This window comes from Mauremys mutica, chromosome 6 (assembly GCF_020497125.1).
Source record: "Mauremys mutica isolate MM-2020 ecotype Southern chromosome 6, ASM2049712v1, whole genome shotgun sequence".
Lineage (NCBI taxonomy): Eukaryota > Metazoa > Chordata > Testudines > Geoemydidae > Mauremys > Mauremys mutica.
In genome coordinates this window covers 27,744,916-27,772,647 of record NC_059077.1, presented here as the reverse complement: position 1 = coordinate 27,772,647, position 27,732 = coordinate 27,744,916, and the positions used below count along the sequence as shown (strand labels likewise).

The following is a 27,732-nucleotide window of genomic DNA, read 5'->3' as shown; positions in this document are numbered from 1 at the left end:
CCCTTAACCCTACTTTGCACATACAGACTGGCATGACGCCATCTGACACTAGTAGGGACCACTGAGAGGAAATTCACAACCTGATTTCTCCACTCCTATTGGCAGCAACATTTTTCTGGCTCAAGTAGCGATGTTCAATTTAGTAATATGAAGTTATTACCCTTGTTGAGCACACAACAACTTCAAATAGTTGCATGATGTTTTTTCAACCAGTTTCTATTCAGCCTCTTTAGAATACATCTGCTCCTCCCCTCCCCACATGACTAATGTGTGGGGAAAAGCCAATCAATAGTAGTTCTGCACATGGATGGAGGGCAGTATATGGTCCTTAGGCGACATACGTGTCTCAAAATGCAATTTAAACATTAAGGTGCTCAAGAGCTTGAAGTTAGCACATGCTTTTAAGTGCCTTGCAGGATCAGGCCCTTAAACTGGTGAATGAAGGGAAGAAAAGAAATCCCCAGTTGCACCATCAATAAAATAAAGCATCCCATTAGCAGCAAAGACTTGATGCAAGGGGCCAAAAGCCCCTGTGCTCAACTTACATTCCCTCCATATACCTGGAGGGATGCAATTACCTCTTGCCGGGCCATAGAGGAGAATATCTTCAGCTGCAGACTTGCCATAGTGCACCATCAGCATCCTTTCTCACTGAGTCCTAGTCTACATGGCTCTCCAGATAACTAAAGGAAGCAAAACCACCCAGGGCCCCTATAAGGGGGACATGTTAATGACTAGGTTGGCATAATCCATGATAACTCAACCAGGAAAGTTTTGCAGGGTTAATGAGGAAACAATGCCACATCTTTAGCTATCCCTACACCAGGGGTAGGCAACCTATGGCACGTGTGCCGAAGGCAGCACGCAAGCTGATTTTCAGTGGCACTCACACTGCCTGGGTCCTGGCCATTGGTCCGGGGACTCTGCATTTTAATTTAATGTTAAATGAAGCTTCTTAAACATTAAAAAAACCTTATTTACTGTACATACAACAATAGGTTAGTTATATATTATAGACTTATAGAAAGAGACCTTCTAAAAATGTTAAAATGTATTACTGGCACGCGAAACCTTAAATTAGAGTGAATAAATGAAGACTCGGCACACCACTTCTGAAAGGTTGCCGACCCCTGCCCTACACCATGCCCTAGATAAGAGTCTGTGCAAGGTTGCTGAGAAGACAATTCAGTCTCTGCAGAACTCTGTATTTCTGGGTTTCCAGGGGAAAGTTTGGGTAGTGCTCTCAATTAGTGTCCAGTGCACAAATCTGAGTGGCTGACAGAGAGGCGCTCACCCAAGGTAAATGTTGATAGTCCTTTTAGGATTGCAGTTTCAAACAAATATTTTGTAATGTATCATTAAAGCAAAGTCTCCCAAGTTATTTTTTTAATCTTTATTTTGGAGAGGGCTCAAAATGTTTCTTATAATTACTAACGATGCTAATCATAATCAAGTGCTAGTAAGTTATTTACATTTTGAATGGAAATCTTTTGATTTAATACAAATTATTAATATGGCCAATGAACATATTTTAAGAGATTTAATGTCGGAAGAAAGAGCTGGGGAAGCTTTGACAGTTGGCAGTTGGTTTTCACCTTGCAAAAAAAGCATAAAAATTCCATTTTCTATGGATATTTGTTTCTCTGTGGTAAAGAAATTTCCACTGAAGTTGCTGGCCAAATTGGTAACGGAATAAGCTTTTTTCTGTATGATCTGATACACTGTATGCTTTATGTCATGGATCATAGTTATGCACTGAATTGTCTTATTGACGTATGGGACAGCAGGAAATAAATGGAAAAGAAAGAATTATCAGGGAAAAGTTTTAAATTTCAACGTTTCCCATATGTATGTCTCTTTCCAGGTTGTTTGGCATAACACTGTTATGTTTTCCATATACAAAAAGAAAAACATGTATTTCAGTAAGGATTACTTATTTTCGATTAAAGAAAACAGCCAATCAGAGGAAGAACAGTGATAAAACCTTCATGACAGAAAGCAGTCTCTTCTCACTTCTTTAGACCCTTACTCTCAAATTGCCCAACAGTCTTACCTACAGCACACAGGTAGGCAGAGATTGACAAGCCATTTAATTTAATGATGCAGCACACAGAAAACCATAGCTAAATATACACCACAAGCACTTTATATCCAATACAGCGTTTGGTACAAACTGATTATATAGGCTCATCATATGGTGAGGGTAATAATCTTTTCTTCCACTCGTATCTCAGGACAATGTAAACAGAAGCCGCTAAAGTTAGACATTTTAAAATCAGCAGCTCCAGATTACTTTCATCTAAGAGGTCTAAAAGAGCTTGTTCAGGAGCTCGCTGGAACATTAATGTTGATTTTCAAGAAGTCTTGGAGCACTGGGAAAGTTCCAGAAGACTGGAAGAAAGCTCATGTGCCAATTTTTAGAAAGGGTAAAGCCTTGGTAATTATAGGCTCGTCCGCATGACATAGATCGTGGGCAAGATAATGGAGCTGCTGATATGGGACTCGATTAATAAAGAACTAAAGGAGGGTAAAGGAATTCATGCAAATCAGCATGGATTTATGGAAAAATAGATCCTGTCAAACTAATTTGATTTTTTTTTTTTGAGATTCCAAGTTTCGTTGATGACGGTAATAGTGTTGACGTAATATATTAAGACTTCTGGAAGGTGTTTGACTTGGTACTGCACGACATTTTAATTTTTAAAAGCTAGAACAACATGAAATTAACATGGCACACATTAAATGGATTAAACAATGGCTAACTGAATGTAACTGCAAATGGAGAGTCATAATCAAGTGGGTCTGTTTCCAATAGGGTCCTACACAAATTGGTTCTTTGCCCTGGGCTATTTAATGTTTTTGTCAATGACCTGGAAGAAAACATAAAATCATCTCTGATAAAGTTTGCAATGACACACAAATTGGGGATGTTATAAATAATGAAGAGGACAGGTCACTGATTCAGAGCAATCTGGATCCGTTGGTTAACTGGGCAAAAGTAAACAATGTATGTTTTAATGTGGTTAAATGTATACATTTAGGAACAAAGAATGTAGGCCATCCTTACAGGATCAGGGACTCTGTTCTGGAAAAGAGTGACTCTGAAAAAGATTAGGAGGTAATGGTGGATAATCAGCTGAAAATGAACTCCTAGTATGTTGCTGTGACCAAAAGAGCTACTGTGATCCTGGAATGCATAAACAGGAATCTTGAGTAGTAGTAAAGAGGATATTTTACCTCTGTACACCTCTACCTCAATATAACTGTCCTTGGGAGCACTGCTTTACTGTGTTATATCCAAATTCATGTTATATTGGTTGGCGTTATATCGAGGTAGCAGTGTATTTGGCACTGGTGCGACCACTGCTGGAATACTTTGTCCAGTTCTAGTGCCCACAATTCAAGAAGGATGTTGGTTAATTGGAGAGGGTTCAGAGAAGAGCTGTAAGAATGATTAAAGGATTAGAAAACATGCCTTTTAATGATCAACTCTAGGAGCTCAATGTATTTAGCACAAGAAAGAGAAGGTTAAGGGGTGACTTGATTACAGTTTATAAATATCTACATGGGGAACACATATTTTAATAATTGGTTCTACAATCTATCAGGGAAGGTATATCATGATCAAATGGCTGGAAGGTGAAGCTAGACAAATTCAGACTGGGAATAAGGTGTAAAATTTTAATAGTGAGAAAAATTAACCATTGGAACAATTTACCGAGGGTTGTGGTTGATTCTCCATCACTGACAATTTTTAAATCAAGATTGCCTGTTTTTCTAAAAGATATGCTCTAGGAATTATTTTGGGGAAGTTCTGTGGCCTGAGTCACTGGAGATCAGACTAGATGATCACAATGGTCTCTTATGACCTATGAATTTATATTACACTTTAAAAGGAATAATGCATTTCATAAAAGTGGGAAACATTGCATGGCTGAGGAACAAAGAGAAATCAGTATTGATCCATATTTATTTATTTACCTATTTCCAAAACAACATAACAAAGAGTTCTGGTGTGAAATAGAGACAGCAGCTTGAGCTGGCATGGTGCTAAACCCATGGTTTTCAAATCAGCACAAGCACAGCTCTTGTTGCTAATTTTTAGCCAACAAAATTTTCTTCTGCCAAAAGAAAAAGAAACTTCCAGCACGTCCCTGCGGCCCGCCACTTCCCACAGCTCTCAATGGCCAGGAACGGTGAACCGCAGTCAATGGGAGCTGTGGGGGACTGTTCCTGTGGATGGTCAACATCATCAAAATGTTTTGCAGCCTGCAATCAGCTTATCCTGATGGGCCGCAGGTTGCTCACCACTGGCTTAAGTCTGTCGCTGAATTGGAGCCTATCTCCTTTGTCTTCAGTTGAGTTACACCAAAAATGACATTGACCATGTGTTCGATTCATGATTTTTTTCCTAACCACATTAGATAGTGCAGTCAATTCTTAGAATGGGGCAGCAGAATATAACTGGCTGCATGTTTCCTTACAACACTGTTCTGTCGATGGCAATGATAACGATATATGGCGTGGGGGGTTTTTCATAGAAAATTGGCAAGCATGCTTGTCTTTCTGAAATGATTTCATCTCAGCGTAGCAAAATGTTCGCCTAAGTTTAAACTGATTCCTCTTGTAGTAAATATATCAAGGCATTTGACTCTCCTTTTCAAAATTCCGTTTTAGGGTAAGATGGTGAAAGGAATGGGCGGTGCTATGGACTTGGTGTCTAGTGCACAAACCAAAGTGGTCGTCACCATGGAGCACTCAGCCAAGGTAAAGCTTTATCTCTTCCTTCTAGATGTTCAGCTCTAAACCAATATTTTGCACTGTAACAAAAGGTTCCTTTATCTTCCCTGTGGAGATTCTTGAGAATGTTGCTGTTAGTTGCAATAGAAGTACTTAAAGGGTGTTTAGGACACATTTCTTTCTTGGGTACAAATCTTTTGACTTAAAAAATTTAGTAATTTTAAATCACACACATTCTTGAGTGATTTTATGTAATTTTAATGTTTGTGCAAAGTGCTGGATCTACAGCAGACGCTGTCGATGGTACTTGTTCTTCACCTTACAGCCGACTGGAAAAATGAAGTTTTCCATGGACATTCGTTTCACTGTGAGGAAAAGAAATTTGCCATTGAAATGGCTGTCCAAATTAATAGTGACAGCTCAATGAAAGAAACCTTATCTGCATGATTTCATACAGTCTGTTTTATATTGTTGCATCAGAAATACAAAGTTAGAGACTTTCATTTTTGGTAAACAATGGATGCTGAGACTCTAGAGTAAACAATCCAGGGGTCTAAATGGCAACCCCTGCACTGTGGGAAACATTACAATATTGATTGGACACTTTGATTGCATAGAAGAGTTGTGTGTTGTTTTTTAACTGCTAAAATACTAAAAAACTACCTTTTTAAAATTCACAGTTGAACTAAACTTGTAGATGCTGGTAGAACATAGAAAGAAAAAACAAAAACCGAAGTATGGTAAAACAAAGAGATTTCCCCCTCTTCCTCTAATGTATTCTGGGAGGGTTTTCTTTATCTCCTTCATCAGAAGCAGCAGGGATGGCTGGAGATGGGGCATTAGATGATCTGGGCCAAGGTTCTGAGGTGGCATTGAGCATTCTCTCACTCAGGTGCTTTCCTGGCTAGTTCTTGCTCAGATGCTAACTGATCATCATACACACAGTCAGAAAAGAATTTTTCCCAAATTAGATTGGCAGTGACCTTGGTTTTTCACCTTCCTTTGCAGCGTGTGAGTCCAGGTCACTTGCCAGGACTATCTGGGTATATCTCACTTAATCATTTCCCTTCCATGGCAGGGGCCTTGAGCATCGGTGCACCATAGTCCCTCCTATTATCTGCCAATGGCACATAATTGTCTAGTCTTCTGTGGACTCTAATACTATGGTCTAATTTCTGTTGTTGGATTTAGTGCACAGATGCTGGGTGGTGGTGGTGGGGGAGATCAGATTAGATGATCTGATGGACCCTTCAGGCATTAAACTCTATGACAAAATAACAATGGTAGTTTTAATGAAAACCAAAAAGGCACTGGAAAATGGTGTATAGAATCTTTCACCGGTTCATACGTGATGAAGGACAGTAGTAAATGAAAACCACCATCACCACATAGCAGTTCAGGGGTCTATGTGAAATGAATTGGTGCGCTCACTCCATCACTAGGGGTTGTTCCTCAGAAGATGGTTGAAGCAGATTGCTGAAGCATTGTGGGGGAAGTTTACAGCCATTGCCCACGTTGCCTCTGTTCTTTCCATAAAGGATAATTGACAATCTGGCACCTCAAGCACTAATTAAAAGAAAAATAAATTGTATCAAACTGCAAGCTTTACAGCGTTATTATACGAGTTCTAAAGGCATTATAGTATAAAATAAGCAGCTGAATGGTGGATCAGCATTCACATCACACTCCCCGTCTGTACCCAGCCTTGGCTGGGGAAGCTAATGATCCAACCAGTGGACCAAATTTGGTGATGAATCCTGGTCCTGTGCCACCTGAGGCACGTTGCACATATGCTAAGATGATTATCTCTATTCAAGTCACAGGGGATAAAAAACCAGATCTTCTGCTGGTGTAAATTGGTGCTCCTCCCTTGAAGTCAATAGAGCTGTGTAAATTTGGGCCAAACTCTCCCAGTTGCCTTTACCTGTGAACACTTCACATATGAGCATTCTGTGCTGGGAGTGTTTGTAATGTTGAACCTTAAATTAGTAGCATGTGTGATGGGTTCCCCCAGGGGTGCCACCTGGAATTGGGTATCACTGAGCCCCCTGACCCACCAACCTGGGCTCCCTCTCACATTTTACTGCTGTGACAAGCTGTGAAGACCTCCAGCCTACACTTTCACCAGCATTCATACAGTTAGGGATACACCTAGCTCTAGTTACATGCAGGCTCTCTAACTACCAGTTTCCAGGCATGGGACCCCAGAGTAGTACTGTCCTGCACTGGTCAAATCTGGCCAGTATATGGGTTTAATACCTGGTCTGCCTCTCCCTCAATATGAAGAAAACATACACACTTGTGGTAACCAAGCAGAGATTTTCCCCAAGCACTTCAGTCAAAGCTCACTGGTTTAGATTAAAACAAAAACAAGTTTATTAACTGCAAAAGATAGATTTTAAGTGCTTCTAAGGGACAGCAAACAGATCAAAGCAGATTATCTAGCAAATAAACAAAGCAAATAAACCCAGCAAATAAACAAAAAATACAAACAAAGCTTAATATACTAGATAGATTGAATATGAATTAGCAGATTCTCACCCTAAGAGATGATACAAGCAAGCTGAAGATTCTTAAGGGCAAGCTGCATTTGCTTTCCAGCTTGGAATCCCCAGGTGTTACATACACAGGCTAGAAATCCCTGTAGCCGGGGTCCAACACTTCCCCCAGTTCAGTCTTTGTTCCTCAGGTGTTTCCAGGAGTCTTCTTGTGTAGGGAGTGAAAAACCCCAGATGATATCACTCCCTGCCTTATATAGCATTTATATATGGCGGGAACCCTTTGTTTCAAAGCTTGGTTCCCAGACCAGTCTATTGAAAAATAATGACATCCCAAGATGGAGTCCAACATCATGTGGCCTGATCACATGTCCTTTTAGAGTCATAGCAGCTATTCCTTACAGGCTGTCTGTAGCGTTCTCAGAAAGGCTCACTGGGTGGGAGATAAGCTTCTCCTAAGGACTATTGTTCTTTCTAACGGCCCATTACCTTTTACAACTAGCTATTTAGATTGAAAGTGTCTCGTCTAGTGGGCATTACCCAGGTGTAACTACATTTGAAGTACAGATACATAGTATTTATAACTTCAGATACAAAAAATGATACATGCATACAAATAGGATAATCATATTCAGCAAATCATAACCTTTCAACAACATCTCACATGACTTGTCTTGCATAATTATGCTATAACCATATCGTAATAATATCACTATGAAGAATATGTGACGCAGTGTCACAGCATGTATTTAGGGGATTAATTAAGTTTATATTAATTTACCAAATCCAAAGTTTCTTCTTGCATTTTTAATGGATTGTCTATTCAGTTATATATTTTGCTAGGGAAGACTTCTAAAATAATAGATTCCTGGCACTCATATTAAAGTGTTGCTCTTTCTCACTGTACCAGCAAAACAGGCTCAATACAGAAATTACCTGTGAGAGTTCTTTCACTTTGTAAACTAACGAAAAGTACATTGCATAAGGTAGTAATCTTACATATTAAAGTACTTCATATCGATTTTGTTCTAAAATAACTGTCATCTTAGAAATGTTATTTTATGGGGGGGCGAAAAAGATGATTTTGTACATACTGCATGGAGCCAATAAAGAGGCTCAGTGTTTGAAATCTGTAAACTTGCTAATGAGTGCTATATATGAGACCACCTAATTGGTATTGTACAGGACCCCACAATTATGCTAATGTCACATTTAAGTGAAGAGAATTATGGTGCATAAATATCAAGCAAATGAAATAAAATAAGCACTGGTAGTTTTGAAAACGCTATTTATAGTGCAAAAGAATACTTCAGCTTCACAGTGAAAATTATATCAAGTATTAGCAAACAGAAATCTTGTTTTATCTTAGAAAGTGTTATAAATGTTTTATACTGTGCTGCACTGCTCTGCAATAGACCATTAATAGAGCGTAGTCATACTCAGACGTGGTTTAGTACTTGCCTTCATTAATTTCCTTGTGATACTTTAAGGCTGCCTGAGAAGACTTCTCTTTACACTCAGTTGACGTCAATGAGACGGCTCATGTGTTTAAATTGAAAACAGTTGGGGGTACAGATCTGATTGGAGCACTCAGAAACTTGCAGAATCAAGCCCTTAGATTATAAACTCTTCAGAACAGGGACAGTCTCTTAGGATGTGTTTATATGTTGCTTAGCATAATGGGGTATCAGTCTTGGCTGGGCCTTCAGGGAACTACCATAACACTATTACTGTTAATAAGCAAAAAGATTTTTTAACGTCTAAATACAGAAGCAAAACATTCTTCCCTTAAGAGGACTCTAGAGTCCAATGCCCCTCTCACCAATCATTCCTATCAGGGTGTGTTTTGAAAAAGACTTACAGACCACACACTCTGCACAGATATGGCCCTACCAGAGGCAAAAAAGGCACTTACTCTGTCCCTCATTCAGTGGAATTGCTGTATCGCAGAGTGGGCAGGTTTTTAAACCTCAAGATTTTCATTCCGCCATAGGCCTGATAGCCCCAGATTCTGAGGCAGCTAAGTAACAAAAGTCTAACTCTGTCTACATTATTAGTATTATGTTGCCAGTGGGCTAACAACAAATGCATGTATTTGGAACAATTAGGAAAAACCAAGTACAGTAACCTCACCAACAACTATGTAACAATAGAGAGACTACAGTACTGGGGAGAACCCTGAAGTTGTTCTGTCTCACTGCCATGGACAGTAAGAAGGAACTGAGTGGCAGCTGGGATCGCTCCTCCCTCAGGAACAGGAAGACACAAAGGCATGCAAGATGCATGCATGGCCCCAGTGGACACTGCTGGTAAAGATTCTGCTCTCCAGTGTATACTCACCAAGAGTGGGCTCCACATGTACAGATACTCAAAGAAGAATCCTCTTAAGGAAGTAGACCAGATAATCTAATTAGTCTTTTTTTTTTTCCAATCTCTGTTTCTACAACTATAGCCAAACTTTTGTATCTCTGGGATAGCAGAAACCAAAACTTAGTTATGGTCTCGTCTCTGTTTTTATTATACAAAGCATTTGTTAGGGATTTGTAACTAGATCCATAAAAATCAGGAATGCCCTAGAGAATTTGTATAGCAGTAAATAGGAAAGATAAGTAAATTAAATGTTGGGGGTCTTTTTTTTAAAAAAAACTGCCTTCAGGGATTACTTTTCAGCCATGTATAACAGTTCAACGAGACTCCTATTTAAAAATATAGAAGTTTCATGTTTTATCTGAAACAGTGAACTTAAGATGCAAACTTCAAAAAACAGTGCTACGTTGACTGAATAATGTGTTTCTGCATGTGCAAATATATAACCAAAGTGCAAAAATGCATTTGCATGAGCAAAAATCCCATGTGTGTGCAAATATCCATTTGCATGTGCACATGCATATTCTTCAGGCTCAACTTTTATACGAGTGTGCAAATACTGGCCCTGAACACTTATACCTAACCTCCAGAAGTCAGGACAGTCAACTCAGGCTGACATTACATACACAACTCATCCATGTTTATCTGTTTAAAATAGTATAAGGAAGATCTCTTTTTGTAAAATTCTTGGGACTGATATACTGCTTTAGCCAATGGGAGTGCTGAAATCTGAGGAGAATGAAAACACAAGAATTGTGCTATTATGAATTGTGGGGTTTTATTTATTCATTCTTAGGTGCATGCAGTGCTGATCTTATGGGTCAGCAACGTAGGTGACCACCCAGGGCGCCATAGTCCCGGGGTGCACCATGGTCAAGAAATTGCAGAAGGGCACTGAGCTCCTAAATAATGATTATTAGTCAAGCCCACTCGGGAGGCAGGGAGAGGGGATAAAGGGGGCTGTGGGGTGGGAGCCAGGTGCTCACACACGACCCCTCTCCGCCCTCCCGGCAGCACGGCACCTGCAGTGCCACTGCCCCTCCATCTGCTGGTGCTCTGCCTGCTGAGTGGTCGCCCGCTGTTTGGGAAGCCTGGGCGGGGAACAGGCCACTGGGCTCACTTCGCTGATCTGCCCCACCCGGAGAGCGAGCTCTTCCTCAGGGAAGGTGTCATAGGGGGCAGGCAGCAAGCTCTCCCAGGGCGTCATTTTCCCTAAGGCTGGCCCAGGTGCATGTATGTATAATTTTGGCTTGTAGGCACAAGAAATGCCTTATGTGCATTTCTTCTGGGGAGCCTGTTTTGGAAATCCCTGAATTATTTATTTTGTCTCTGCTTTCTGTGGGAAGGTACTACCAAAAGTAAAGTACGTTCTTCATTTTTCAGCAAATATGTGGTCTCAGAGGCTGATTTTAGTGGGCTACCACTCCAGATCTTTCTTTATCTTCTCTGAGAAAAGATGTTAAGACTGACACCAAAAACCTTTATTTTCATTGATTGTTGTCTATAATTATCATCTCCTCTTTGAATGGTTTATTGTACTCTATAATCGGAATGTATGGTAGATGTGCAGCTCATATAACATACTATGTGATTATCTACTTGTCATTTTTTGAGACTGGCAGGAATAATGGCATTCCCACAAACTAATTTATTTTTAAAGTGAGAATTTTGCTCTCCCTGGAGAGCTTATGTTTTAGAAACTTGTCCCTCTCTTTTGGTTCTTAATATTGCTTGTTCTTGCTGCTCCAAGAGTGAAGAAATTGCAAATATATAAATCTAAAACTCAAAAATAGAAAGCTGCTGTTATGATTTTTAGATGCTCTGTCAAAAACCATGAACGCACACAACCCACACCAGTAACACCACTTCTGAAGCAAGTAGCATTCCCTTGGGATAGCTATTTCTGCCAGAGCAGATTTTCTGTTCATCCTACTTATTCCTATACCCAAAAGAGTTTCTCTCTGAGAGCAAATTGTTTCATCTGCATCTAAGAAGTACTTCAAACTCGTTAGAGAAGTGCTCCTACATCCCTCTCAGAACCCAACATTCCTACCAACTGAAACAAATATATGAATACACATTAGCCATCCTCTTGGAAAAGAGGATTTTATTACAAACCTGTACTGATAAGAAGTTGATGGTTTAGAGATAGTCAAAGACATCGCTGGTTTGTATGTTGTCTGTTTAGATTGCAGCGTCTTCAGAGCAGATATCACTGTGTCTTACCTTGTTGCTCTGCAAATAAACAACCGTAATAAGATAATTCACTGACAGGGTTAGGATCTGATGATGGATTAACAGAAATCAAGATGTAAGACATTGAAGTGTAGCGAAAGGCTGCAGAGGAGAGAGGACTGACATCTAGCTGCAGCAAAAAGGAATGATTGACATCAGATCCTCCAAGGCTTCTGAAGTGTCTGTGAATGCCAGTAGTGGAGGAAAAAACAGAAGAAATACCATGTGCGGGAAAAGCTAGAGGGTGAAGGAACTAGATACCAGCCAAGGTCACTGCAGTGTCAAGAATTGTCAACGTAACTTCAGCATTGGCAAAGAATATTGAATTTGGGCATTGTCAGTCTTCATAAACACCAAAGTAGTTTTCTTCACACTTATCCATACCATAACTTCTGTGCTGTTTGAACTCTCTGTGATAAGTGCAAGTTTAGGATGAATAGGACATCACCTCAGTTCTGCCACACCACTTATTCTGGAGATTTGGGAAACCATCATTTTGTATTGTGGTATAAGTCAGGATGATCCAGTTATTTTTCAGTTGAAGCTATCATTTTTAGTTCTAAGGTCTCTTCTATTTCTATTTGAAAGAAGAAGTGGCAAACATTTAATACTGGAAACACTGCTCTACAGCCAAAATGCTTCTGAAATAAATGTAGGCCAACTTTACTAATTCTGGGTCACTGAGAATGAAAATGATGCTTAAAATTGTTGATTGGCTCTAGTTTTCAAGTTATGCTATTGGGTCAGTATATACGACCCTTGACTTGGGAATAGCGGAGGATAAGTGAGTTATAAAGGGAAGGGATCTCAATTTAAACCAGAAATGACTAAAATACATCTTTGACTGGATCTATGAATAAATCTATGACTGGGTTTGGACAGTACTTGCTTTTTAGGCAAAACAATGAATGATGCAATCTGAAGCTGGTATTGCATCATTCATGATATGAATTGCATCATGTTATTCCTAGAAGTCATGGATGATGCAATCATAACGAAGCTTACATCACTCTGCTGAACAAATTGCCCTATATCAGCTCTAGAAATCATACAGTGTCGTGCTCTCTTATTTGTCAGTGTTTGATTTTGCAAAGGGACACATTTCTGTTTAGCCAAAGTGAGCAGAGATGCCTCGTACTTGTGTGAACAGTGCAGATAACTTCTGCTATGTTTGTGGTGAAGTGACTTTTGCATCACAAAAGCGCAGTATAACCACTATCGTTAAGAAAGCCTATCACCTTTATTTTGACTGCAAAATTGGAGATCAGGACAAGAGGTGGGCCCCACACATATGCTGCAACACTTATGCAACAAATCTTTGCCAGTGGTTGAACAGGAAAAGGAAATCTATGCCTTTTGCAGTGCCAATGATTTGGAGAGAGCCAACAGATCATACCAGCAATTGTTACTTCTGCATGGTGCCTCCAGTTGGGAAAGGTGTGTCAAAGAAGAAAAAGTGGACTGTGCATTATCCAAACATTCCATCAGCTATACGCCCAGTACCCCATGGAGAAGGACTGCCGGTTCCTGATGCACCAGAATCATTCTCACTTGAGTCAGACGAGGAAGAGGATGAAACTTCTGGCCCTGAACCATCAATGTCACAGGACCCACATTTTCTCCCATCCTCCTCCTCTGAACCACACCTCATAACACAAGGTGAACTGAATGACCTTGTCAGGGATTTGGAACTACCCAAGAGTAAGGCAGAGCTGTTGGGCTCCAGACTACAGCAGTGGAATCTCCTGGCAGGTGATGTTAGGGTTTCCGTGTTCCGTGATCGTCAAAAGGATCTTGTCCCATTCTTCTTCATGGAAGGTGATCTTGTAGCCTGCAACAACATCGATGGTGTGATGGCAGCCCTCAACATCGTTCACGATCCAGATGAGTGGAGACTGTTCATTGATTCATCGAAGATGAGTCTTAAAGCTGTTTTACTGCATAATGGCAATGTTTTGCCATCAATTCCAGTTGGTCATGCAGTCCATATGAAGGAAACCTATGACAACATGAAACAACTTTTGAGGTGCATAAACTATGACCAACATCAGTGGCAGCTTTGTGGCGATTTGAAGGTTGTTGCTCTCTTACTTGGTCTGCAGACTGGATACACAAAGTACTGCTGTTTTCTCTGCGAATGGGATAGTCGTGCAAGAGATTCCCATTACATCAAGAAAGATTGGCCACTCCGACAGTCATTGGAGCCTGGGAGGAAAAGTGTTCAGCATCCACCACTTGTTGAATCAAGGAAGATTTTGTTACCACCCTTACACATCAAGCTGGGTCTGATGAAGAACTTTGTCAAGGCCATTGACAAAACACAAGCAGCTTTCAAGTACCTCCGTGGAAAATTTCCAAGGTTAAGTGAAGCTAAGATAAAGGAAGGTGTCTTTGTTGGTCCTCAGATTCGTGAACTTCTTCGAGATGATGCATTTGACCATGCACTGCGGGGCAAGGAAAAGACGGCATGGAAAGCCTTCCAGTTAGTGGCAATAAATTTTCTCGGAAACAACAAGCCAGACAACTACAGGTTGTTGGTGGAAAACCTCCTCAAGGCATACAAAAGCCTTGGTTGCAACATGTCACTAAAGATACATTTTTTGCACTCTCATCTATATTTTTTTCCACCGAACTGCGGAGCAGTGAGCGACGAGCACGGCGAGCGATTTCACCAGGACATTGCAACAATGGAGAAACGCTATCAGGGCAAATGGAGCCCATCAATGCTTGCAGACTATTGCTGGACAGTGACAAGAGATGCTCCATTTAATGAATACAAGAGACAAGCCAAGAAGCGCCGAGTAGACACTGAATAGGACTAAACTATGTACATAATAGTTTTTTGCCTTTTGTTTCATAATAAATTTTAGTTATGTAACCCTTTTGCTGATTTTTAAAGTGTTACATAAACAGGACAGGTGAAATATTATCATGTAAAGCAACCATAAACACATGAAAAGACCTAGGTTTACAATTTATGATTAACTCTACTATCTACACAATATACATAGACATAAAATGTAAAAACTTAAATACCTTAGAAACAGTAGCCAATCAGTTGTTTTAATTGTCATATTTGAATTCAGCACATCAAAATACATAATAAATAGCACATTTTATCTCTGAAGCAGATGACTTCTCAAAAATTGTAGACCAGTGAAATCAGCCCAAGAGTTCACATCTGGGTCTGAACTTCCCCAAAATTCAAGGGGATTTAGATGTAGTGTGGTCGTTTTAGCTCATCATTACCATGATAATATCTGTTGCAAGCAGAGTCACCAGGTACGTTCTATGGTTGATACATTAGATAGTCCTGATAATGAATTTAGCCCAGGCTTGAAACTTTTTATCTTATAACCAGTTTAAATTTTTTTTTACATCTTCAGCTACAGTGATGACTCACAAAACCTTCAGGTTGTTATGATACACTTGTAAATTCTCAGAAAATTTGTTCTGTACTCAGGAGTAAGTGCTGTACTTTGAAGACAATATGCTGTATTTTTCATACAAAGAGATTGAATCCCTGCACTAAATGCAAGATAGAACTCAATGTTAATTATGAAGTTGCAACCAGCACTTCCATGTGTATTTGTACATCTTCCTTTAAACTTTGAGAAGTGCTTGAATGCTAGGGGTTTTCTACTCATGGGCTCTGATTTACAGTATCAGGGAATATATTTAAAAATTGAGAATATTGTTTTACTGTTGTTTCATTAGATTAGGGGTGGGCAAACTTTTTGGCCCGAGGACCACATCTGGGTGGGGAAATGGGGTCATGAATGTAGGACTGGAGCAGAGGGTTGGGGTGCGGGAGGGATTGCGGGGCATGGGAGGGGGCTCAGGGCAGAGGGTTGGGGTGAAGGAAGGGGGTGCGGAAGGGGGCTCAGGGCAGGGGAGTGAGGGCTCAAGGTAGGGGGTTGGGATGCAGGAGGGGGTGCGACATGTGGGAGGGGGCTCCAGGGCAGGGGGTTGGGGTGAAGGAAGGGAGTGTGGAGTGTGGCAGGGGGTTGAGGGCTCAAAGTAGAGGGTTGGGATGTAGGAGAGGGTGCGACGTGTGGGAGGGGGCTCAGGGCAGGGGGTTGGGGTGCAGGAGGGGGTGTGGAGTGTGGTGGGGGCTCAGGGTAGGGGGTTGGGGTGCAGGAGTGGTGTGGCATGGGGCTCAAGGCAGAGGGTCAGGGGGCTCAGGGCAGGGGGTTGGGGTGCAGGGTGCAGGAGGGGGTCAGGCTGCGGGCTCTGGCCCGGCGCCACTTACCTCAAGCGGTTCCAGGCTGGCAGCAGCGCACAGCAGGGCTAAGGCAGATTTCCTGCCTGCCCTGGCCCTGTGCCACTCCTGGAAGTGGCCAGCATGTCTGGCAGTGGCTCCTGGGGGGCGGGGGGCAGTCGGCTCCGCAGCACGCTGCCCTCACCTGTGGATACCACCCCGAAAGCTCCCATGGGCCTCTGTTCCCCGTTCCCAGCCAATGGGAGCTGCAGGGGGTGGTGCCTGCAAGCGAGGGCAGCGCGCGGAGCCCTCTGCCCGTCCCCCTGTCCCAGGGGCCACAGGGATGTGGTGCTGGCTGCTTCCGGGAGCGGCGTGGGGCCAGGGCAGGCAGGGAGCCTGCTTTAGCCCCACTGCACCATAGGGCTGGCAATCCCGTGGGCCAGACTGAAAGCCCTGATGGGCTGGATCCAGCCTGCAGGCCGTAGTTTGCCCTCCCCTGGATTAGGTAGTAACTGCTGTCAGCAATTCTTTTATCTTATTTTCCAAGTGAGTTTTTTGCTTGTAAAGATGAGGAAGGCAATACTGCTAGAGAGTGATGTTTTATTTATCCACCAGACAGGCACAGAACATGCAATGTTAGGCAGTTTGGCGAAACATGTACTACCCCTGCCCAGGAGTAATAAAAATCAAGTTAGGTCAACAACTGAATGGGTATGAGGACTTTTTTTTTTTTGCTTAGAACAGTAAAAAAAAATGTATATAGCAGTGTTGTAATGGTGCCTTTGTGAAGATAGAGTTATATGGAGACCTCCAGTGCAGACCACTGAACAAAGAGATCGTAACTGATTGCAATCACCGTTGGCTGGGGGTTGAACTGATACAGGTGATCGAGAGCTGAAAAGCTCATCCTATTACCCTGTGTCATCCGCTCCCCCGTTGTGAACAGTTCTAATTTTGATGCATCATGGTAGATTAATGATGTTTTCACTCTCAAATAACAAAGTGTGTTACTCAACAAAACAATTTTTAGCACAGGCTGAACCAGATTTAGGATTCCCCCCCCCCCCACACACACACACACACTTACGCGCCTCTTTTACCCAATGAACACCTCTTAAACACAGACAGTAACAGAACCCACAATCCCATTTGAGTTCTCACAATCCCATTTGCTGTGGCCCTGCAGATATGGGTGGAGGGGTGTGGGTGCCAAAAGCCAGCTCAGATAATAAGCAGCAATAAAGTAATCTTCAGCTGAACTGTTCAAGAAGCTGAAATGCATCTGCTCTCAGGGTCACTGAGGCTCTCTTCAAGCTATCACCTCTGCAAGCCTGTACATTTCAGTCTCCACAGGATACCAAGAGGAGATATTACATGACCTTAAAGGTGTACTTGCTGTGTTACGGAAATCTTTTAAAATAGTGCAGATCAATCTTGGCTGTTATGAGAACAGAATGCCGGAAGGTCCTTGAGAAAGGTACAACATAAGTTGATCATTTGAAAGTAATGCTGTCTGTCTCAAGTCATTATTTTCATTAAGACTGAGCCAGTTTTATCTGAGTAGTTGCCTTGATACCAGATGTGGATCTTGCTGATATAATTAGAATGAAGCAATAGTTCCTCACAGAAAAAATTTCTTTCACAACCCATAGATTGCTCATTTTGTCAGCATCCAGGAATTGACTTTGCTGAGGTATGGCTGCTCAAGCTATACTAGACTTAAAGAGAACTGACAGTGGTAAAACTCAGAAAATTCATCAGAGACGTCAGCTGATTAATTTAGACTTGCAACACTCTAGATCTTCTTTGACATTTATAAAAGTAAACTGATAATTAGACATAGTATATTACCAGAGTGTACGCTTACTGCTATATCTGTAAAATACTTACAACTAGTAATCAAAGGGCAATGATCTGTCCATTTTATGTTCATTCAGAGCAGTTTCTGTCTACATTCATTTAATAGGAAGTCTCATAGTTCAGCTGACACATAGTGTCACTGAAGGAAATTAAATAGATTCCTTTTGATAATAATTACAGGCTGATGCTCTGTCTAAGAGAGAAACCATGTGGCTTTTGTATGATCCAGTTGTGTCCAGCTGGTATCATTTCTTGATTTTGCTGTGTGTAGCCCCAGGGAAAGGGGTGGGTGCTAGGTGAGCATGAAGTCTCTGTTGGGTACAGGGGCTGAACTTGGTAATATAAATGGCTATTTTTGGCTGTGGGTATAGCCTCCTAAGGGCTGGAATCAGTGTGTGCATCAGACTCTCTGTAAGTACTGTGCATTGATAAGCATGTCAGAGAAATATCACACCCTCAATGACCTTCTTTAATTATTTTCCGCAATAGGGCTGATTCTGAAAGCCAACAGGATGGGTGGGAGATGAGAATTTCTCTTTGGTTTGCCCTTACGAGTTGGGGTGAAAAATGCCACAGCAGAAGTACGTGGCAGAATGACACTTTCACAAAGAAAAGTCATGCATCCCTGGTTGGTTTAGTCTGGGGATCACTGCCAAATCCTGAGTAAATGGGGATGTACATTCACATTACTATAGAGACCCCTGAATCACTGGAAGGGTGAAATGGGAACTAAGAATTTCTCCATAACTGGTGGATACACTTGCAAATTTTCATCCTTTCAATAAAACAGAGACTGTAGAAATAAAGAGCTGCAGCTAAAAGGCTTGCTGAGCCTGGGTTTCCTATTTGTGGTGGTCTGAACTCTCAAAAATGAGTCAGTGAGCCGGTTCCCTGCAGCGTGTACAAAGGAATGGGTATGGAAGGTTCCCTACGGTTTCCATGAACTCCCAAGGGAGTAACCACTATTTGGGCTTTCACCTGAATAATAAAGAGCTAGATTGTGCTTTTAGGCACAGCCCCAAGCAAGACAAGCTCTGTGAATTGCACCACCCCAGGAGGCCTGGTTCTCCAGAGAGATTTCTTAGAGGCATAGTTCCCTCCCTGCCTTCCCCTTATTCCAGCAGCCAATTATGACAGCCCCAGACCAGCTCAGCTGCATTAATTGGCTAAGGCTCCACCCATTCCCCACCCTTGTGCTCCAGGAGAAGAGAAGCAGTGAGTAGAAATACACTGGGCATGGGGTTTGTGTAGCCCACACAAGGATGTAAAGAAGTTCTTATTCCCTTCTACTCCTTCGCATGATCCAAGACATGCTCTAGCACTTAACAATGAAAAGAATAGATCCCATTGGAGGTGGATTCAGGAGTTTGGGTGGGTCTCAGTTTACCTTTGAAAAGTGTGATTCTTTAGCACTGTTTGGGATCAGTTATAATCTGCCATAGGAAAGGACTCCAGTGTTAGAAGTCTCAGTACAGTGTGTGTTTCATGCATGCAGGGTGCTTATGCCTGTGATGCTTTAAGTGTCTTATTTTCTTGTCCTTATCTGAATTCTGACCAAGAAGTATTGGTTCTTGAAAGCTAATGTTTGTCTGTCTATTGTTAAATGCAGGGCAACGTCCACAAAATTATGGAAAAATGTAATTTGCCACTTACTGGGAAACAATGCGTAAATCGCATCATTACGGAGAAGGTAAAGTACATTTCTTTAGTCCTTTTCCAGTCTTTTTTTCCCCCCTAGAAAGTGCCACCAAATCATATTTAAATTTACTGTAGTGCAAGCATGAATGATATGCAGCATCACTTAACAATGAAAAGAATAGATCCCATTGGAGGGGGATTCAAGAGTTTGGGTGGGTCTCAGTTTACCTTTGAAAAGTGTGATTCTTTAGCACCCAAACATACTGGGCCACGTTTTCAAACACATTCTGGTTTCAAATGCCTGTGATAGAATTATGAATAGTGTCTGCTATCAGCCTCTCATGGGACTACTCGTGAAGTCAATTACTACTCAGTGTGAGTAAGGGAGGCAGAACTGTGCCCCAAACAGTCAGTTTGCTGCACAAAGTAGTTCAGTGGACCTTTCCAATAGAGGTTGAGGAAATTAAGTTATTGCTGCAACCACCTTTATTTTATTATAAGTGCTTACATTTTGAGGGCTAAAAGTATGATAAGAGGGCTCCCACAGAGATTACCAAGTAGTGTGCTTCAAAAGCAGTCATGTTAGATGCCATTTTCCCCCAGTAGCATATTACTGTTATCTTAAATAAATCTTTCTCCACAAGGTAGAGGAAAACAAATGAAAGGTGAAACTTATTTATAGTCTGACTCTAGTAACAGGCGACATACAACTGTATAATTGAAAAGGAAAGTTGAACAAAGATTGGGAAAAAGCAAGTAACCTATAGAAATTTTTATAAGAACCAGCCCTGGTCAGATCCTCCTATGTACATATATGCACCTATCATATATTCCTATAAGAAATGGCTCTTATGTGTACACCAGAATATCACTTAAATTCAGTTGGAAACTCTAACCATTTCCAAACCAACATCCTAAAGTACAGGCGAGTCTCATCTTACGCGCATTTAACATGCGCGAATTCAGCTTTGCGTGGTTGGCAAAAACAAAAAAAGAAAAAAAAGAACAATTGAAATACTGTTCCTGTAGTGCGGGCGATTTCGCCCGCCATTACACTCAATGTAATTTTGACTATGCGCGTTTTACGCTTTATGCGCTGACAGCGGAACGTAACCCCAAATTTAAGATGAGACTCGCCTGTAGGTGTTTCTTACCCCCAGTTTCTGTTTTCAGATTTAGGGATGTAAATCTCGTAAATCAAATTTATAGCCTGATATGTCCCAGGGAAGGATAATTAAGTGTTCAGTCTGAGCTTCAGTCCACTCCTGTGTCAAATCTGTGACTTCCCTTTGGAAGGTTAAACCTTCACCTTTTTCAACTGACTTTCTCTGGGAAAATGTCTAGATATATTATGAGTTTTATTAGCTACTAGCATGCAACCAGTATAACTCTGTCTGACAGGCACCCATTAAATCCCACATTACCTGTATTTTGCATTTGTGGAAATACAGAAACAGCCTTTATTATTTATTATTAAATGTGCTGTGAGCTGTTGAAATGCAAAGCAGTAGCCAGAGTACCAGAAAAAGGTTCAAAAGCTGCTGGCCTTGCTCACTTACACAGGCTTTGCCACTTTATCCCCAGATGTTCTGTGTTTTTAAAAAAACAAAACAAAAAAAAACAAAAAACAAAAAAACCCACCTCTGCTTCATTGGCAGCCCTGGACTCAAAATAATCAAATTGGACAAAATTGGATGGTGCAATTGACAGAGGAGAAAATCACCCATGGACTCGTCAAACAATCAAATGTATTTCACTTCTGACCCTAACCTAAAAAACAAAGAAAGCAAGCGATCCCCTCTTCCACCACCAATTGTTACCTCCCAGGCAAGCATAAAATCCAACCGGAATTGCCCAGTAAGATGTAGGTCCCACCTCTACCAATTTGTCTAAGAGGGCTGAATTCATCCAAAGAATAACAGATACATACTTTTACAATATTAACTGCCCTGTTACACTGATATTGAATATTACACTGATATTTACTGGACAGTTATACGTGAGAAAATTGACACACGTAGATAACAGCATAATTTGTTACCATTTTAATGGAAATGTACATATTTCAGCTCACCATTTTTTATTGTTTGAATAGTCATTTCCTTATTATCCCTTCTTACACTAAACATGACTCATATTTTATTTGAATCTGACAGGCTGTGTTTGATGTGGACAAGAAAAAGGGACTGACCCTGATTGAAATCTGGGAAGGACTGTCAGTGGATGAAATCAAGAAAAGCACTGGCTGTGACTTTACAGTAAGTCGTTGTATGAACAAATGTAGTTGTCATGTTCCAGACCTAGCCATCTTAACAGATAAGCAAAGCACATACAACCCTTTTTTTGTAATCCAATAGCTTTCACCTTTCAAAGTGTGTGAGGGTGACTGTCGGGGCAAAGGGCGGTACTGAAGTTTAGATCACATGGATGCTTGCCAGGAGAGCAGGGAGGGAAGTTGTAGGTTGACTAAGGTGAGAGCAAATGAAGGAGTTAGGCCTGGGATTGGGGACTGGATGGGACAGGTAGAAGAACTGGAGAGGGGAAGTGGATTGGCAAGGACAATTGGGGAGTGAAACTAATGCATTGAAGGGGATAGGTCAGCTTCACTAGGATGGTGGGTGAATATTTGAGCCTGTTCAACGGTGTAAAAATTAGCTCACCCAGCCCCCTTTTGTGTACTGATTTTTCTTGCTACATTTTCCAACACACAGTTTAAAATTGCCCCGTGTGTGAAACGTTCTCTCTGTACTAATCCATAAGGCTGCTACCCTCTCATCCTTCACATCCCTTCTCAAGAGTCTCACTTCTTCAGTGATGAATACATGAAACTGGCCAATTAAAGATGGAAAGACTTGAGGGGGCAGTGGGGTATAACTAATGATGAATATTAAATAAAACAGATGCTGTATATGGTGCATATAACAATTGTACATATTTTGAATATATTCTTGTGACAAAGGTAATCTGTCCGCTTATTAGTAGTAGAGCCTACATGTCCTTCCACCCCTGTGCTATGCTGTGGCCCCTTTATGAGTTGGTACTCAAGGATCTAGAAAAATGACAAAGACAGTTATGGGAAGAGAGAAGCGGTCCAGGGAACAGTCTGTGTCTGGGGACAACCTGTGCTGCTCTTCCTTAAGGGACAAGAACAAGAGCTTTTGTAGAGAGGGTGGGGCAGGGCTCCCTTCTCTCCCAACCAACCCTCACCAGCTCTGGCAAAGAGGGCTGTATATGTGCTGCCTCTTCTCTCAGAGCCTAGACACACCAGCAGTGGAAGGTTGATACTTGCTGACCTCTCCCAGTCCAGGTAGCAAAGGGGGAAAGGGGTCTACTGGCGGAGAAGCTGATTGAAAGCCACAGTTGGACTGAGGTAAAGATCACAGTGCAACAAGGGTCTTCTGTGCCAAGGAGGGAGGTGTGTGACAGAAAGTCCCCCTCCCCAACTCCAAAGAGGAAGGCTAGGAAGACCCCTGAACATAAGGGAAGAATCTATAGACCAGAAAGGCTAGGACTAAAAATATCAAGTCCCCAAGAGAGAGGGCTGGTAAGGCCTCCTGAATGTAAAGGGGAGCTCTTTGAGGGAAGTTGTATAAGCTAAATAAATTAGATCAGTGGTTCTCAAGCTTTTGTACTGGTGAGCCCTTTCACTCAGCAAGCCTCTGAGTGCAACCCCCCCCCCTTTATAAATTAAAAACACTTTTTTATATATTTAGCACCATTATAAATGCTAGAGGCAAAGTGGGGTTTGGGGTGGAGGCTGACAGCTCACGACCCCCAGTTTGAGAATCCCTGAATCCCAGGGGAAGGGAAATATTGTTTAAAGATTGTGGAGGCAAGTAATTGATTTCTGAACCCCACTAAAGGGAGCTGAGGAAAGTGTGCCTACAGGACATTGCTGTGCCACAAGGGGTAGCACCCTGCCACTATCCTCCTTCCACACCCACAATATGGTGCTTGTCCTCTTATTTGGTAAAACCTTTCGGGGCAGGGAAAGTGAGGACAGATGCCGTCCTTCAGGCGAGGGCAGTACCTAGTACACTGCATTCTGTACTACCAAAATACAAAATAATAAAGAAATAATGACTATAGTGCTACAGTGGGATACGCTAATGTGGACAACAACCCCTTGTGGAGTCCTTGCCAGGTGGGGCTGAGAATTGTAAGATTGCAGGCCAGATATTTTGACTTCATAAGCTTCAGTATCTGCATCTGTAGGAATACGTTTTGCTATACAGCGCCAAAGTATTGTGTGTCAGTTTTATTGTTCTGCATTTTTTTAAAGCAGGTATGAGGCAGGTCACTTCTAAAAATAGAATTCCTCCCAATTAACTGAATCTATTTTTAATGTTGAAATGACCTGCAACTGGCAGAGTATAACACATTGCTATAAAAACAACTTGGCTGCATAATTCATTGTCCACATAACACCTTACTGAAGTTACTCTATTAACCTTGTGTTTTAAAATGTCTCTTTTAAAACAACCGTCCGTATTCAGCAGTACTTTACACAAAAGAACTGGTTTTGATCATCCTTCCAGTAATGATTTAAGGAAAGGGATTGATTTTTTGCATACCTTGATAATGTCAGTATTTATTTTTCACCAGTCACAGAGAGCCTCTCATGCAATCAGTAAAGTCAATGCTAAAGCATATAAAATTGACTTTTTAGATTCATCTATTTTTGCATTCATTATCCACTCTGCTTTAATCTTGCAAGTTTAAAAAGGGGGTTATGCCGCAAAGTATTTAATCTATTTTTATGGGCCATTTGTGATGGGCATTTAAAGAGTTAATGGCTGAAGCTACTGTAGTAGCACATGTGGCAAACATTCATAATGACAACTGATAGTCATTGGGCCAGGGGAAGAGAGTGAGAATAACTGTATAGCTTGGTAGCTAGGGTACTTATTAAGGTAGACCCAAGTTTATGTATCATAGTCATTGGAGTGGGTCTTGGAGTGGGGGAAAAAAAACACCCCAAAGCATGGCAAAGAGACTCAGAGCCTGGGTCAACTGACTCTCGCTCACAGGGATCATGCTGTGGGACTAAAAATAGCAATGTAGGTATTCCCACGCAGGCTAGAGTCTAGGTTCTGAGGCCCTCCTCCTTTGTTGTGGGGCTCCAGCCCGGGTGGGAATGTCAATATTGCTATTTTTAGCCCCATAATTTGAGCCCAAATCAATTGACCTGGGCTGAGAAACTCGCAGCCATGGTTGTTTTTTGTTGTTGTTGTTTTGCAATGTTGATACAGCCTATTTAATAGTTGATACAAACTGGAACAGCTTCAAGAGGAGAGATTGAGAGAGAGTCACCCAAGAATATCCCAGAGCCCCATGGCTTGGGGTATTGTCTTCAACTTGGGAGACCTTTCTCATCAGGCAGAGGAGGGACTTGAACGTTGGGTCTCCCATATCCTAGGTGAGGGTCCTAACCACTTGCCTAAAGGTTATAACGGAGGGGTCTTGCCCCCCTCCTCTCCACCCAGTGTTTTGTAAACTTAGTCCACTTTTGTCAAAATGTCCAATATTGAAACAAAATATTGGGTTGGGTCAAAATGTAGCGTTTCATTTCAATGCTACTGAAACATTTTGGGTTTTGGTGTTCAGTCGAAACTATTCGGAGAACTTGACACAAATCTGTGAATAGTTTCCAGTTGACTGAAACTGCGTTTTCAGCAAATAGTTTATTCATCAAAAACATTTCACCTAGCTCAAGCCCTGAACTCTGTGGTAGAATAATACCTGAAGAGCTGCGTTGTGAATGCTTTTCCTTATACACCAAAATGCTGTTGTTTACACCAGAGCAATAACAATGACTTTACTTCCTGGGTATTCTACTGTTAATTGAATTGGCTCGTTAGACTGAGCCCCGACTTAGTAAGGCAACTCTCATCTTTTCATGTCCTATGTGTACATATACACCTGCTCCTGGATTTTCCACTGCATGCATCTGATGAAGTGGGTTCTAGCCCACAAAAGCTTATGCCCAAATAAATGTGTTAGTCTCTAAGGTGCCACAAGGACTCCTCGTTGTTGTTTTTTAATGACTTTAATGACATTGTGCTGATAGGAATGAAAAGCAGAATTCTCTCGTCTTATATGTTTGCTTGTGAAGGAGTACAATTTTGAATAGAACTAAAGAAAATAGATTATGGAGTTGAACATTTCTGTTGATAGTATTTTTCAATGGCTTCAGAAAATGTTAGCTAAAATAACTGTCTTTTGGGGTTGTTACAATTTAAGATTTAACATGACTGCACAATTTGTACTTAATTTTATACTGAGCCATACAGGGTGCGGCCCATAATGCAGATGCTTTTGGATCCATACTGCTTCTTGTAAGAAAAATATACAAGGAAAGCCATTTAGAAATATTATGGTTTCTTTGAGAGAGATTTGGCTGTACATTGTTATTTTCACAGCTGGTTTACGTGCTTGAAAAAGCCTCTCCTAAAGGACATCCACAGCAGCTACATGCCAAGGGACAAGTGATTTAGAGTCACCAATCTTTATTAGGAACCTGGCATTGTATCAAAAATAAACAATTCACCCTGGATTTCACTAGGCTGTGAAGACAAAGTATTGGCTTATCTTGTACACTTAAATCACATCTACTACCGCCTGGCTTTAGATCAGCTTGGCAGAGTAATCTCTTTTGGCTTGTACCAGTTTATAGCTTTGATGAGACCATGAGAGAACAGAATAAGGAAACATTCTTTCGTAGATGTATTTCATTATAAAAATCGATAAGGCGAGTCTGTCTATATAAAGATTCAGCTTCTTGTTTTTTCCTGTGAAAGCTCAATTCTAGATCAGGGATACAAAAAGACATTAAAAGCTAACATGGAGCTCAGAACAGTAGCTTTCAGACCAAGAAAAAAAGCATGTTTGACTATCAAGCAGCTGTTAGTTAGACAGTTCAATATCTTTTTAACCAAAGTTCAAGCCAATTAATAAAAAATAATGCGTAGTATGGGATGATATCAACTTCTCTGTGGTTTTATTTCATAGAAATGCCTTTCCTTTTTATAAAAACAATGGATTGTTTATATGATGGAGAATGTTTTAAATGCAAAGCCTGTTTTCTCTCCTTGTCACCCCTCTCCCACCATGGAACTTACATTGACAAAGGGAGTTTTGTACAAAGAGGCTAGAATATGCTGTTTAACTAATGCCTTTATCTGCAAGTAAAGTAATTTCCAGGTAACATGATATAGTGACATTTTAGGCATATAATGAATGGCTGCCCAACCATACAGTCAACTCACATCACACCCTTGGAGGTGGGAAGGAGAAAGTTTTGGCTGAGGACACAAGGGCCTCAGCCAAAATGCCCTGGGATTTTTCATGTCCAAGCAAAGCAGACCTCTGAGACACACCACAGATAGAAAGACACACTCTGTAACCTAGGTATTTATCTGTCTCAAAGGGCTATAGAACTGAATGGATCCCGTTGGGATTTAGACTCATGGGGAGTCTATGCATTGTAAACTTGATGATTCCCTGATTTTAAACCATAAACCATCCTTGGGCTGCTCAAGCATTTTTCTGCTTATTTAATTTTATTTATTCATAGCAAGCAGTTATATTTAGGCCTGATTCTGAAAAGTGCTAAGAATGTGCAACCCCATTGACTTGCAGTGGATCAGACCCTTGGAGGGAGTGGATGCTGGGCACACAAGGGACAGCTGTAGTGTCAGATGTGCAAATACAAATGAGACAAATGTGAGATTTAACGTAATGTGCTCATTCAAATGTAAAACACTCCAAGCCACACTGGTACTGAAAACCATGACAACAGACAAACAATATCCACTCACTGTAATTGGATTTTGTCACTGTTGTCAGAAAATACAGGGCTAGAGTCTGCCATTCTCACTCATGTTCAATAGTTCCTTACTCCTCAAGTATTTTTATTTATTTCAGTGGAACCACTCATGGAGTGAAGTACAGCTCGAGGCTGGCAGAATTGCTAAATACAGTGCATATGCATTTTCAGATGTGAAAATGTGAGCCTCCTGGAACCAGTCCCAAGGTGTCCATACACTGAGGGAGTTTCTCCCACTGCTCAATACACAAACTTGTAGCAATTTATTATCCCACTTTACACTGAGCTTTGAAAAATCAATATACAGTGTCTCATTCCACCAAGATGTTTCATTAACATTCAGCACAATAAATACACTCTGCATG

At 41.2% G+C, this 27,732-nt stretch overlaps 1 protein-coding gene across 2 annotated transcripts in view; it reads left to right on the top strand.

Annotated features, from left to right (window-relative positions):
* OXCT1 (3-oxoacid CoA-transferase 1) overlaps positions 1 to 27,732 on the top strand; it is a 146,775-nt gene that overhangs the window by 113,905 nt on the left and 5,138 nt on the right. For both annotated transcript variants that reach the window (XM_045021473.1, XM_045021472.1), the window contains exons 14-16: positions 4,678 to 4,767; positions 19,511 to 19,591; positions 21,696 to 21,797. In XM_045021473.1, the coding sequence (XP_044877408.1) occupies positions 4,678 to 4,767; positions 19,511 to 19,591; positions 21,696 to 21,797 (273 nt within the window). The remainder of the gene's footprint in view (positions 1 to 4,677; positions 4,768 to 19,510; positions 19,592 to 21,695; positions 21,798 to 27,732) is intronic.